Here is a 15,384-nt window from a genome sequence, read left to right on the forward strand (position 1 = left end):
TGAAAGGCATGAGAGATAAGAGTAAGATCTGGATGTCATTAACATGTAGGTGGCAGTGTAATCCAAAGGGACTGATTTGATCAGCATATGAGGTAAGAGAATTGTGAACGAGCAAAATCAAACATACCAGGGATAGGCAACATTTGGCAAACCAGATGTGGACTACATCTCTCATAATGCTTTGCCATCATTATTACTGTAAGAGTATTTTTAAGTTTTTATGGAGGAAGTAGGCCACAACATCTGGGGAGCAAAAGGTTGCCTAAACCTGGTGTAGATCAAGCCTTCAAATGTAAGAAGTTAGCAGTGATCAGCAGTATTAAAATCTGATAATCATACCTTTCAACATTTCACATGGAAACATATTTTTTAGGTGACTTAGTATTAGCAATTTATGCAATTAAAATGTAATTTAGAAACATAGAATGCGATTGCAGATAAGAACTATTCAGCCCATATAGTCTGACCAATTTTCTAAATACTTTAAATAGTCTCAGGCCTTAAATCTGGGATAGCCTTATGCGTATCCCATGCATGATTGATTTCCCTCACTATGTTGACCTCTACCACTAAACTGGAAGGCTATTCCATGTGTCCACTACCCTCTTTGTAAAGTAATACTGACTAAAATTATTTTAAACCCTTACCCCTCTATTTAAAGACTTTGTCCTCTTGTTGTGGTAGTTTTTCTTCTTTTAACCCCTTAACGACTAAGCCAAATGTAAACAAAACATGGAATTTGACTAAATGTCTGTTCAACCATAATTCACCTCTCTCAAATTAAGTGCACCCACACTTATTATATATCATTTTATTCAGGGGAAACATAGCTTTCATGTAACATCAAATATTTAGCTGTGAACAGGCCCGGACTGGCCATCGGGCACACCGGGCAAATGCCCGGTGGGCCGCGGTGGCCAGGGGCTGAGGCCGGCAGGGGAAGGTCCCAGGATCTCCCCTGCCGGTCTATGCAGGGCCGGCACTATCCGAGCGCCGGCCCTGCTGTATTCCAGGACAGGCCGGTGGGGAGATCAGAGATCTCCCTCACCGGCCCACTTTAATAGAGCTGCGGCTGGGGAGGGAGGGAGAGGACCCTCGCAGGCTAGAGTTCACTCACCGCTGGACCACCAGGGATGGTGTGCAAGTGATTTAACCCCCTTCCCACTCACCAGCATGCCGGTCCCCCCCTCCCAGGCTAAAGGTAAGAAGGGAGGGGGGGACCTAATGCCTACTTATTTTTTTTTTTTTTACCCCCCAAACACACACACACACACACACACAATCCCTTCTAATATTCACCCACAGCACTATCACACCCATCACTCTCACACCCCATCACACACAGCACTCTCACACATAGCACACTCAGCACTCCCACACCGATCCCACATAGCACTCTCACACCCATCCCACATAGCACTCTCACACCCATCCCACATAGCACTCTCACACACAGCACCCTCACACCCATCACACATAGCACTCTCACACCCAGCACTCACACCCATCACACATAGCACTCTCACACCCATCACACAAAGCACTCTCACACACAGCACTTTCACACACATCACACACAGCACCCTCACACCCAGCATCCTTACACACATCATACACAGCACCCTCACACACATCATAAACATCCATCGCACACACATACTGCACCCTTCACATACACACTACATCCCTCACAGACACCCACTGCACCAAACACACACACGCAATACTTCCAAACATATATATATATATATATATATATATACACTACAGCACCCCTCACACACATACTGCACTCCTAAACACATTACGTTCCAGACACACACTAGATTCCTTACCCAACTCTGGATCATATATGCACACTAGATCCCTTTATACACTCTGAATCCTTATATACACACACTCACTAGATCTCCTACACATTCTGGGTCCTTCAAACACACACTAGACTCCTGTATACACAAACACTGCACCATCTACACACACACACACACACACACACACACACACTACATTGCTAAAATACACACTCTGGATCCCTTATAAACACACTAGATTCATTGTAAACAAACACATACTACACCCCAAAACACACACACTTTACAACCCCTACAAACACTACATCACCTATACACACACACACACACACACACTATAGCCGGTATGTACACACTTACTACATCCCCTATACACACATTCTCTACAGCCCCTAGATATATATGCATTACATTACACCAAAAACATAACACTTCTAAAACCGACCTTATTACACAATACCACACCATCAGCTCACTCTACACACACGCAATACCACAAGCAGGCTCCAAACACATGCACAATACTCTTTCCTGGCCCTTTTGTCTCCTGGTATCCATTTATAGAGACACCAGAGACAAGTTGCAAGGAAACACAGTGCAAGCATGTTATTACATTTGCTTGCACTGTGCAGAACAAATACAGGGCTTTTTTTCTCATCTTAGAGCTCTTTATCTTGTGAGTGCATTCATATACAGCGCATGAGATGTGTTAAACTGTACTTCACTATTTCTGTGTATTTTGTATGTTCCTTTTAGAATTATTCTCAGCCGTATCCCGCAGTTTGTTGTAGTGTTCTGCGCATGGTCTGCCCTGGAAGAGCATTGAACCAACATGCTCACTTTGAGAGGGGGCGTGTTTGTCATTGGTGATGACGAAACACACCCTCTCTGCCCCGCCTCCTTCTTAGTGGGCCGCCGTGATAAAAAAATGCCCGAGCCGAATTTTTCTCCCAGTCCGGCCCTGGCTGTGAAATATAATTTAATATGAATAAAAAATAAAAAAATGGGAGCAAATAAGACATGTTGTTATTTTTTTAGTTCTACATGACATTTTAACTGTGAATGTCATAATACTGTTTGCTTTTACTGCAATAAAATACACATATTTGTATTCTGCGATGTCTCACGTGTAAAACAGTACCCCCTATGTACAAGGTTTATGGTGTTTTGGGAAGTTACAGGGTTAAATATAGCATGTTAAATTTTTCAGTTTTTTCACATTGAAATTCTCCAGATTGGTTACATTGCATTTGAGACCGTATTGTAGCCCAGGAATGAGAATTACCCCCATGATGGCATACCATTTGCAATAGTAGACAACCCAAGGTATTGCAAATGAGGTATGTCCAGTCTTTTTTAGTAGCCACTTGGTCACAAACACGGGCCAAAGTTAGCGTTAATATTTGTTTGTGTGTGAAAAATGCAAAAAAATACATTTGAACGCCAATTTTGGTCAGTGTTTGTGACAAAGGCAAGTAACCAATCTGGCGAATTTCAATGTGAAAAAACTGAAACACAAGCCTTATATTTGACTCTCTTACTTTTGAAAACACCATAAAACCTGTACATGAGGGGTACTGTTTGACTCAGGAGACTTCGCTGAACACATATATTAGTGTTTCAAAACAGTAAAACGTATCAAAACAATTATATCGCCAGTGTAAGTGCCATTTGTGTGTGAAAAATTAAAAAACATGTCACTTTCAGTGACGATATCATTGTTGTAATACATTTTACTGTTTTGAAACACTAATATTTGTAGTCAGCGAAGTCTCCCGAGTAAAACAGTAGCCCCCATGTACAGGTGTCTTATGGTGTCTTGGAAAGTTACAGGGTTAAATAGAGTGCTAGCAAACTAAATTCCCTAGACTTTCTGCCTGGGTTGTCAGGCAGGTCCCGCAAATTGTAATTAGTAAAATGACCTAATTATGTAAAAATATTAGATAAATATATACGTAGAATTAAAAAAAAATATATTTAAAATTATTTTTATTTATATATACCGTATATACTCGAGTATAAGCCGACCCGAATATAAGCCGAGGCCCCTAATTTTACCCCAAAAAACTGGGAAAACGTATTGACTCGAGTATAAGACTGGGGTGGGAAATGCAGCAGCTACTGGTAAATTTCTAAATGAAATTAGATCCTAAAAAAATTATATTAATTGAATATTTATTTACAGTGTGTGTATATAATGAATGCAGTGTGTGTGTATGAATGCAGTGTGTGTATGAATGCAGTGTGTGTATGAATGCAGTGTGTGTGTGTATGAATGCAGTGTGTGTGTGTATGAGTGCAGCGTGTGTGTATGAGTGCAGTGTGTGTGTGTGTGTGTGTGTTGCAGAGCCTTGGTGGGGGGTGGGCAATTTTATTATTATTTTTTTTAATTATTTTTTATTTAATTTAATTATTTTGTATTATTTTTTATTTAATTTAATTATTTTTTATTATTATTTTTTATTTTATTGTATTATTTAATTTTTTTTCGTCCCCCCTCCCTGCTTGATACATGGCAGGGAGGGGGGCTCTCACTCCCAGGTGGTCCAGTGGATGGGCACTAGGTAGGAGGGGGCTGGCAGAGCTGTTACTTACCTCTCCTGCAGCTCCTGTCAGCTCCCTCTGCCCCCGCGCCGGTCCGTGCAGCTCCCAGTGTAAGTCCCAGTGTAAGTCTCGCGGCCGCACTATGACCCCGCGGCTCTCGCGAGACTTACACTGGGAGCTGACAGAGGTGCTGAACGGACCGGCGCGGAGGCGGAGGGAGCTGACAGGAGCTGCAGGAGAGGTAAGTAAACGCTCTGCAGCCCCCACAGCCCCCTGTCTGTATTATGGCAATATAAATTGCCATAGTACAGACATTGACTCGAGTATAAGCCGAGTTGGAGTTTTTCAGCACAAAAAGTGTGCTGACAAACTCAGCTTATACTCGAGTATATACGGTAGGTATATTTTTATTTATTTATATATAGGTATATTTATAGTGGTATATACTTATATATATATATATATATATATATATATATATATATATATATGAAACTGTCCACTTGGGAAGCAACACTGAGTGACAATCAATTTCACATGCTGTTGTGCAAATGGGATAGACAACAGGTGGAAATTATAGGCAATTAGCAAGACACCCCCAATAAAGGAATGGTTCTGCAGGTGGTGACCACAGACCACTTCTCAGTTCCTATGCTTCCTGGCTGATGTTTTGGTCACTTTTGAATGCTGGCAGTGCTTTCACTCTAGTGGTAGCATGAGACGGAGTCTACAACCCACACAAGTGGCTCAGGTAGTGCAATTCATCCAGAATGGCACATCAATGCGAGCTGTGGCAAGAAGGTTTGCTGTGTCTGTCAGCGTAGTGTCCAGAACATGGAGGCGCTACCAGGAGACAGGCCAGTACATCAGGAGACGTGGATGAGGCCGTAGGAGGGCAACAAGCCAGCAGCAGGACCGCTACCTCCGCCTTTGTGCAAGGAGGAACAGGAGGAGCATTGCCAGAGCCCTGCAAAATGACCTCCAGCAGGCCACAAATGTGCATGTGTCTGCTCAAACGGTCAGAAACAGACTCCATGAGGGTGGTATGAGGGCCCGAAGTCCGCAGGTGGGGGTTGTGCTTACAGCCCAACACAGTGCAGGACGTTTAGCATTTGCCAGAGAACACCAAGATTGGCAAATTTGCCACTAGCGCCTTCTGCTCTTCACAGATGAAAGCAGGTTCAAACTGAGCACATGTGACAGACGTGACAGAGTCTGGAGACACCGTGGAGAACGTTCTGCTGCCTGCAACATCCTCCGGCATGACCGGTTTGGCAGTGGGTCAGTAATGGTGTGGGGTGTTATTTCTTTGGGGGGCCACACAGCCCTCCATGTGCTCGGCAGAGATAGCCTGACTGCCATTAGGTACCGAGATGAGATCCTCAGACCCCTTGTGAGACCATATGCTGGTGCAGTTGGCCCTGGGTTCCTCCTAATGCAAGACAATGCTAGACCTCATGTGGCTGGAGTGTGTCAGCAGTTCCTGCAAGACGAAGGCATTGATGCTATGGACTGGCCGGCCCGTTCCCCAGACCTGAATCCAATTGAGCACATCTAGGACATCATGTCTCGCTCCATCCACCAACATCACGTTGCACCACAGACTGTCCAGGAGTTGGCAGATGCTTTAGTCCAGGTCTGGGAGGAGATCCCTCAGGAGACCATTCGCCTCCTTATCAGGAGCATGCACAGGCGTTGTAGGGAGGTCATACAGGCACGTGGAGGCCACAAACACTACTGAGCCTCATTTTGACTTGTTTAAAGGACATTACATCAAAGTTGGATCTGCCTGTAGTGTTTTTTTCCACTTTAATTTTGAGTGTGACTCCAAATCCAGACCTCCATGGGTTGAAAAGTTTGATTTCCATTTTTTTATTTTTGTGTGATTTTGTTGTCCGCACATTCAACTATGTAAAGAACAAAGTATTTCAGAAGAATATTTAATTCATTCAGATCTAGGATGTGTTATTTTTTTTTTGAGCAGTGTGTTGTGTATATGTGTGTATATGTATGTATATATATATATATATATATATATATATATATATATATATATATGTATGTATATATATATATATGTATGTATATGTATATGTATTTGGCCAATTAAGTATTCCTTTTACTAGGAAGCCTAGATCTGAGTGATTGGATAGATACAATTTACTGATATGCGTCAACTGTATTTCACTAGGCAGACCTTGTGAAACTCTGTCCATAGAGACCATTGCTGACTAATCATGTTTCCACAATTTTCCTGTGATGACACAAACAGCCATCACATTGCAGACTTTATCCCATATTTCTGCAGGCATCCTTAGCTAAGTGTGGTGCACAACAATACCTTTTCCTGGCCATTCATGGCAGCATCACTAATGGGTTAGCTCCGCCCCCAACAGGAACAGGACAGGAAACAATCAATTATAACCAGACTATAGGTATAAAAGGTCCCTCCTCCCTCTAACCCACAGTCTTTTTTTTCTGTCCTTAGCAGGACAAACAGGAATTATACCTATAATAATTTTCTTTTGAGGCCACCTTCCCATGTGTACCATGGGTTCCTTCCAGATAAAGTTCAGCCTCTCTTTATCTGAAGAACTCAGTAATCAGCCTGCAAGAGCAGGACTAACTGAGTTAAGGTACATTATAGTATATGTACCTCTTTAATGGAATAACAGGGCTGTTAAAAAACTAAAATGATGTGGGGTCGGTGTATCCTTAAAAATTCCCCTTTAAGCATCAATAACCCCCTCAGAGATTGTGGCAGAAGAGAAGCTGGGTAAGTGACTGAATCCAATCATTGGTCTTACCCTGTATATGAATGCCTGTAGGCAGGAGAGTGTTCTTTTTCTGTTTTCACTTGTGTTTACTCATCTGGAGGAACAAATCCTGCTTGTTTGCACCAGCTGGGTGCTACTTCCAGGTTTGGAAGGCGGGGCATGCGCAGTAACATCGGCGTTGTGATGTTACTATTGTGCATGCGCGAACCGCTGGGCTCTTAAAGCGATATCGCGCCAAAATTGAAAAAACCGGGAATCCTTTAAAAAAGCGTTTTTTGGGGGGTTTCCAATGTTCTGGCTGAAGTTTGGAACAGTTTTGGTGTGTTTAAGGCTGCCCTAAACTGAATTCTGGATAATAAGGTAAAGATTTCTTCTTTCTTTGTTTTATTGGTTTTCTTCTGTTTAGTATTCAGAATGTTAGGATAACAAAAATATATTTTTTTGTTTAAATAGATGGCTTCTCACTCTGCCTCAAGATCTGTTTCTAGAAAACATAGGTGAGCCTCATATACGTTTATCCCTTAAAGGGGGGGGGGGGGGGGGGTTAAAAGAGTGCCGCTATGGGCCAAAAATATATTATTGTTAAAATGGCCTTTTTTACAGCCCGAGTAGTCCTAAAGAGGATACACCAAGAAAGCATAAAGAAAAAACGAATAGGTGTGTAAACTGCAATCAAATTGCACCCAGTGGAAGAAACTTATGTCAGGATTGTCTGACAGAAGCCGCTGAAGTAAGGGAGAGAAGAAAGTCTCCACAAACAGAATTGAAGAAATGGATTGCAGAGGCGATTGCAGAAGGGTTTAAATCCACAAGCAAGATGTCCTCATCTAAACGCCTGAGAAGAGAAGAAATCTCCTCTGAGTCTAGTTATAATATGGAGATGGAGGATTGTCGGATGAAGAAGAGGGTGAAGTTAACTATACCTCTAAAAATCTGGATTCAAAATCGGTTGATAAGTTAATCAACATAATCAGAGAGATCCTGAGATTCCCAGAGGAAGAAACTGAAATGAAGGAATCTGATAGATATTTTGAGGATTTGAGAGCCAATAGACCTACCTTCCCGGTACACTCTACAATAAAGGAGATAATTTCACAAGAATGGCAGAAACCAGAAAGAAAAGCGGCTTTGAAAAACAAAGCATTCAGGTTATATCCATATGCTAAGGAAGATTGCAAAACCTGGAATTCTGTCCCCAAGATTGATGCCGCAGTCATTCACATTGCAAAAAAGACAGCCCTTCCTATTGACTCCATGGCTTATTTGAGAGAACCAATGGAGAAAAGACTAGATGCCAGCCTGATAAAGTCATACCTGGCCTTAGGATCAGCACTACATCCAGCAGTAGCACTAACAACGTTAGCAAGAGCCTTCAAAGTATGGCTAGACAACTTAGAAGAGGATATCACTAAAGGAGTTCGGAGAGATCATCTACTGGAAGGACTGAGAGATCTCAAGTTGGCAACTGATTTTTGTTCTGAAGCATCTCTTGATGTTACCAGAATGGTGGCTAAAAGCATGGGCCTCTCTATAGCAGCAAGAAAAGCATTATGGCTACACTCCTGGGGAGCAGACTACGCTTCGAAAGCGTCCCTGTGTGCCCTTCCATTTCAAGGTTATCTCCTATTTGGGAAGGTGTTGGATGAAGGTATACAGAAGGCTGCAGATGGGAAAAAAGCTTTTCTTCCTCAAGTCAGAAAATACGGCTCTACAACATGGAAAGATAGGCGATATAAAGACCGTGCCTTTCGAGAAAGCAGGACATATAAACCTGGGAAAGAATATTCCAGACATTAGGAATTAATTAGGGTTAATCCAGCCTCTAGTGGCTGTCTCATTGACAGCCGCTAGAGGCGCTTCCGTGCTTCTCACTGTGATTTTCACAGTGAGAAGACGCCAGCGTCCATAGGAAAGCATTGTGAATGCTTTCCTATGGACTCGCTGATTGCGTGCGGCTCATGCCGCGCATGCGCATTCAGCCAATGACGGGAAAGGAGGAGGTGAGTCCCCAGCGCCAAGGGAGCCCGGCGCTGGAAAAAAGGTAAGGGATTAACCCCTTACTCACCCTAGAGCCCGGCGGGAGGGGGGCTCCGAGGGTGAGGGGGGCCGAAGGACCCTATAGAGCCAGGAAAACGAGTATGTTTTCCTGGCACTATAGTGGTCCTTTAAAGATTGTGTATATTATTATTTTCACATTACTCATATTGTAGAACACAGGATACATAATATGTAAAAGAGGTATGTATAACTTATAAAATATATATTTTTTGCAGATCATTTTATCCACTTATTACCGATTATTCCCGATTAAGTTCAGAATAAATGCAAATAGCTTTTGCAGACAATAGTTTGCTTGTGCCAAGACAAGGCATTCATTTAACATAGCAACTATTAGTCATAGTCAAGTTTTACTTTTCTCAGAAGGATGACAATAAATGTATTGGCATATACAGGCACTGTGCCAATCTAATATTGTTATGCATAAATGGAAAGTCCACCATGTTGCAGTGCTTCCTTCCAAATTCACAGTCTGAAAGTTTCTATCATTTTATGCCTTGGAAAAGTTAAGGAGATGAATAATAGAGTATAGTAGCTACAGTTAGACAAGTTACATAACATTTAAGAAATGCACTACCCATAAAAGTGAGTAAATGATGGAAACAGATGACTTTATAATTTCAATGAAGGCTTAGTCACTGGACGTCTTCACCTTAAAGAAACTTTTTTATAATGAACTATTCAAACCATGTGGTTTGGCACTCTAAGAAACTAAAGTCAATATTCTCATTGCAAGCCTAACGACCTGCAAAACGCCATAGAACTACACTATTTAAAAAAGAAAGTGGGCAACTGTATACATTTGGAATTTTTTACAAATCACAAATCTTATCCATGTTTAAAAACCACTGAACTTGCGTCATATTGATTGTGAAATATTTCACTTCCAATTGTGATATCTTGTAGTCTGTGAGCACTAGATGTCTGTTGGGATGCAAACGTTTAGCAAAGTATAACAAAGATTGCAAAATATGCCTTAGAAATACTGGATTTATTTCTGAAATATGTTGTACATTATTTAGGATTGCAGTGGATATGTTATCTGTTTTAAAAGTGTCAGCATGGAGATGCACATCTTGCAGGCACATTTGGTTGTGACACATTGTCTATTCATGTGTGCTTCACTACAAATATGATCTAAAATCTATGAAAGTGCATCCTCTTTTTACTTGGTGAGAGTCACCGAATCAATGTACTGTCTTGTAATAGAATTATCAGTCTTATCTGATGACAAAAGACCTTGTACATAAAAGAGCTGTAAGTCAAAAGAAAGAAATCCTTTATTGTATCCTCATATTACAAACTTCCATGGGCACCACTGGGTGTCATGTTGTTTTCTTAAAGTAACACTCCATTGACCATATTGGAGAACTATACTGAACAAAATTATAAACTCAAACTTTTGTTTTTGCCCCCATTTTTCATGAGCTGATCTCAGATCTAAGACTTTTTCTCTCAAATATTGTTCACAAATTGGTCGTGAATCTGTGTTAGTGAGCACTTCTCCTTTTGCCAAGATAATCCATCCACCTCACAGGTGTGGCATATCAAGATGCTGATTAGACAGCATGATTATTGCACAGGTGTGCCTTGGGCTGGTCACAATAAAAGGACACTCTAAAATGTGCAGTTTTACTGTATTGGCCGGGTCCGTAGAGGTCCGAAAACCAGTCAGTATCTGGTGTGACCACCATTTGCCTCACGCAGTGCAACACAAATGTATAGTTGGGTTCTATTATAGCAGATTAGCCAGGAGTCTGCCGCACTTGTTGATATATTAGGTGTTGGAAGTGTTGAAATGAGCGTTGGATTGTGCGGTTCAGGTACATGGTGAGCTGGGTGCGTTTGAGGAGGAGGTCTCGGTATGTTGATGCCTCTAGTGTCTGTTTGTGTTGGCTTTCTAGTTGCGCAATTTCGTCCATTACCGCCTGAGTGTTTATTTTTTTTTCACTTTGAGCAGATTGTGGTAAAATGGCCCCTAACCACTGCCTTGTGTGCCTCCCAGCATGTCAAGGGTGTCGTATCCCCTGTCTCATTGGTGGTGAAGTAATCCTGGATGGTTTTCCTTGTAGCATCCACCAGGGCGGGATCAGTGAGAATAGATTTGTTGAGGTGCCAGGAGGTCTGGCGGGGTTGGAATAAGGGGAACTTGAGTCGTATGCAGATTGGGTTATGGTCTGACCAGGTCATGGGCAGGATTTCCGATTCAACGAGAAGGGATAGATGGCGGTGTGGTAAGAAAAAGTAGTCTAGCCTAGAGTAGGATGTGTGTGTCATGGAGTAGAACGTATAGTCCCGTGCCTTTGGGTTTAGGGCTCTCCAGCAGTCTGTAAGTTGGTGATTGTGGAGTATTTGGAGCGACCTAGTGTGTCTGTTGTGGGGCGTTGTTGTGGGGTTCGTAGAGGTATCTTGGTGGTGGAGGGGAAGGTTGAGGTCCCCGCCTATGATCAGGATGACTTCTGCGAAAGTCATCAGGTTGTTCAGGGTTGGGCAAAGGAAGTGGTATTGTTTGGAATTCGGGGTGTATATGTTTGCAAAGGTGTATGTCTAGTCGTGGATGGTTCCTTTAGTGAAGATGTATGTGCCCTGTGGGCATCAAAGAGTATCCTGTTCCGCGTAGAGGATCCATCTGGAGAACAGTATTCCCACCTCAAGGGTGCGTCGTATCGGGTTGTTCCCAGCGGGAAGTTGCGGTCTGCTCGGTGTTCTTGAAAGTGTGTCTCTTGGATGAATGCCACGTGATATCGCTTGAGGTCGCGTAGGAGTCGAGAGCATTTCTCACGGATGTTAAGTCCATGTACATTATAGGAGAGGAGGTTCAGGTCCTCCCAGGCGTAGAGAGCGTCCTCCGGGGTTGGCATCCCCATAGTGGCCAGTGGGGGGCGTGGCGGGAGTGAGGAGGGGGAGATTGAGAGGGGGGAGAAGTAGAGGGCGGAGAGAGGGAAGAAGGAGAGAGAAGAGAGGGAGAGAGAAAAGGAAGAGGGAAAAGAAAAAGGGGGGGCATTGGTCCTGTCAAGACTGGGAGTAGTAACAGGTCAGTGGACATGTGTCCAGGCAGTAGGCTTCGCAGGTCCAGAAAGTCTGGGAGCCTAGGGTATCTCCAGGAGGGTATGTCCTTATCCTTCAGGGCCAGTCTGGGGTTACACCTGGTGTGTCCAACTCGGGCCAGCCTTACGTGAGGTCACTTATTGGTTGGGTTAGTGTTAGTGGATCGTGTCTCATGTATGCCTGTATAATCTGGGTGTTGCTGCATCTCTTAGTGTGCTTACAGTAGCTTGGTGGGGTCTGCACTATCTGAGTGTGTCTCTATGGGTTGCCATTCCCGTCCCTGGAGATACATCCATTGGACTGTTTGGTGTGGAAGAATGTGTGAGCACTGAGTTTGATGTGGCGGGGTTGGCCAGTGAGCGCATATAACTGCTGGTGTTCGGGTGAAGGTCAGTATGCATGTGTGTATGTGGGGTTAAGTGGGGTGAGGGCCCGTGTGGCTATGGTAGCAGGCCTGGGGTGATCTTCTAGAAAGCGGCATTTTCATCAGCATAATCAGCACAGTAATGTACAGGTACAGTATTAGCAGTTATCTAGTATCTGTTGCATCTCTGAGCTTGTCCTTATTCTTATATATTTATTTATTACGTTTATTTTTATTTTTTCTGTCCCCTCCTCCCTTTCTTCCTGTTCCCCCTCCCTTCCTTTTTTTTTTCCATTTGAACTCGGTGGTGTGCTATTCAATGTACCTGTGCTCAGGACTCCTGTGTGTTCCATGGCACATGTATCTTGTCGGCGGGCGATTCCGGCTCTGGGTCGGGCCGCAGTGTGTGCTGGTCTGCCCCTAATCCCCATCCCCAATAAAAGTGAGCCACCCCCTTCTTAATGGTGTTTGTGCGATTTGCGAGTGTAGCCAGTGTCCACAATAGATATGACAGTACTCACTGATGCATGGTGTGTCTCATGGTGCGTCTCAAATTCATCTCTTCCTTTCCAGTTTGCGGCTTGTGGTTTCATGCATTACACCTCAGGCCTGGTTGGGCCGGGGTGCCAGGCCCGTTGGCGTTCTGTCTCGGCCTGAGTCCCCCGATGATTTGTGGGTACCGGGGGGATCAGATGGTCTCATAGTTTGCCCCATGGTTGGTTGGCAGAGCGTTTGTGAGCTTAATAGTGCTTTTTTTTTTAGCTTGGACCACGAGGAGCTGCAAGGCTGCCGGACACAGCTGTAGTGCTTTGTTAGCTTTCATCCCGGTAATCGTAGAGTCCTTTGTTTCTCAAGTATTGTGTTAAAAAACTTCTACAGAAGATCAAGTTCCTTTTCCATTTGAGATTCCAGTCAGCGTGCATGCTACCAAAGAGAAGAGCATGACTAAGGCTTACTAGACCCAAAGGAGCGTAGTTGCTGCCAATGATGTTGGCTTTCTACTACCAGGAAACATGGAAGCAAGTTCTCTAGACTATTTTAAACTAGCCATGCAGCATATATCATTATATTCATATTATTTAGTAAAAATGCTCCATTTCAGACTTTAACCTGTCTTTAAGTATACCGTTTTTAGTTTACTAACTAAACAGAAAATTGAAGTTAGATGAGAAACGATTCACAATAGTTTGCCCAGATAGTAAATGTGGTAAAAATACAAAACAAATTTTTATACATTATTTGTGAAATCTTCATGTCTTAGATTTAAAACAGTTTTGAAATCTGTGTTTCTGCAATTAATGCAACTTATCTACTTTGTTCTCATTTATTTGTACTGTAAAATGTATTTTCTAAGACTTAATCTCACTAAAGCTAAAGCAGTAGACCGGACAAAATGTTATTTCAATTTTCATGAACAATTATATAAATTTAAAAAAATGTGTGTAATAAAAACAAATAATCTATAAACATAAAATAAATCATACTTAAATGTCTATATCTGTTGCACTTTAGGCTGGAATGATACGAACTAAAGAAGACGAATTCTTCATTGAACCACTGGAAAGAGGCAAGCACAATGAAGAAGAAAAAGGAAGATTGCATAAAATATACAAACGATCAGCTGCTAAGCAGGTTGTCCCTGATGACTCAGGTCAGTTAAGATGAATCACTTTCTATTTACACCCTACATATATAACTGATTTGAAAGCAAATATAAGGCATTTCTTAATATGCTTCCATTCATGTTATGAGTGTACTTTTGTGATGAGCATTGCTGGGCTCCCAGATCCATATGTCGACCTCAATGAAAGGGAACTGAGGCCTGTGAATGTACTGGCAGTAACTTCATGTTGGGGATCCTCAAGATCTGGGAGTGTAAGTAGAATCTCATTGATGCAGAAAGTTTCATGACATCATATCATGGTATCATCAGTAAAACCTTGAATTGTTGACATCTAGATGCAATCTCAATTCAAACGAAAGAAACATGTTTGCATTAAATGGATATCTGTTATGTAGTGTATTCGAGATTTTTGAATATTATTTTGGGATGTAGCCTGGGCTTTCCTACAGCAGTTTTTGCAAGTCAACTCTTAAGTGTACATTTGTTTGTGTATATTAGTATATAAAGTTCTGTGTATATGTTTACTGTTTTGTTTTGTTTTTTCAGATTTCTCATGTTTACTTAGTTTTGACAACAGAATAATGCGGTACAAATATTCTGAAACAGTGCATATTAGCAGCACAATATGACAATTTATGCTAAATGTATATTTGTCAAAAGTGATATTCCACATTTTCAAATGTCATTTCAAACATGTAATATGTTCCCTTCTCTCTTTGTAAGGGAAAAATAGGCACCTTCCATATTCAATAGGGGAATAACTGAATTGTCTGAGATTCAATGTGAATTTTAAAATATTAGGCCAAGATAACTGAATCAAAAATATAGCTGGGCGATGGGGAAATATTATAGTTTGCTGGATTGGACTTGCATTCCTAACAGATTACATTTCAATTAACAACCCTGTACATAGCGAGCTATGGTAAGTGGGCAGTTGACTTGCAAACTTTTAATTCTAATAGGAAACTAAGAAGTATAGCAGTATAGAATATATATCCAACTCTCCTGCTTTGGCTTTAATTTTACAAGTCTTATCTTGTAATTCATCACAATGCTGTGTAAAAATGTGGGAGACCCTCACCCTACCTCTACATCTCTGTGGGATTTCCATTTCTTCATTGACTAAAGATGTTTATGTATATGACAAGGTTGTCA

At 42.1% G+C, this 15,384-nt stretch overlaps 1 protein-coding gene across 2 annotated transcripts in view; it reads left to right on the top strand.

Moving 5' to 3' along the window:
• The window catches only part of ADAMTS3 (ADAM metallopeptidase with thrombospondin type 1 motif 3), a 256,599-nt gene that overhangs the window by 99,172 nt on the left and 142,043 nt on the right, over positions 1-15,384 (top strand). For both annotated transcript variants that reach the window (XM_063458665.1, XM_063458666.1), the window contains exon 4: positions 14,118-14,256. In XM_063458665.1, coding sequence (XP_063314735.1) covers positions 14,118-14,256 — 139 coding nt within the window. The remainder of the gene's footprint in view (positions 1-14,117; positions 14,257-15,384) is intronic.

The sequence above is a fragment of the Pelobates fuscus genome, chromosome 6 (genome assembly GCF_036172605.1).
Source record: "Pelobates fuscus isolate aPelFus1 chromosome 6, aPelFus1.pri, whole genome shotgun sequence".
NCBI classification, from domain to species: domain Eukaryota; kingdom Metazoa; phylum Chordata; class Amphibia; order Anura; family Pelobatidae; genus Pelobates; species Pelobates fuscus.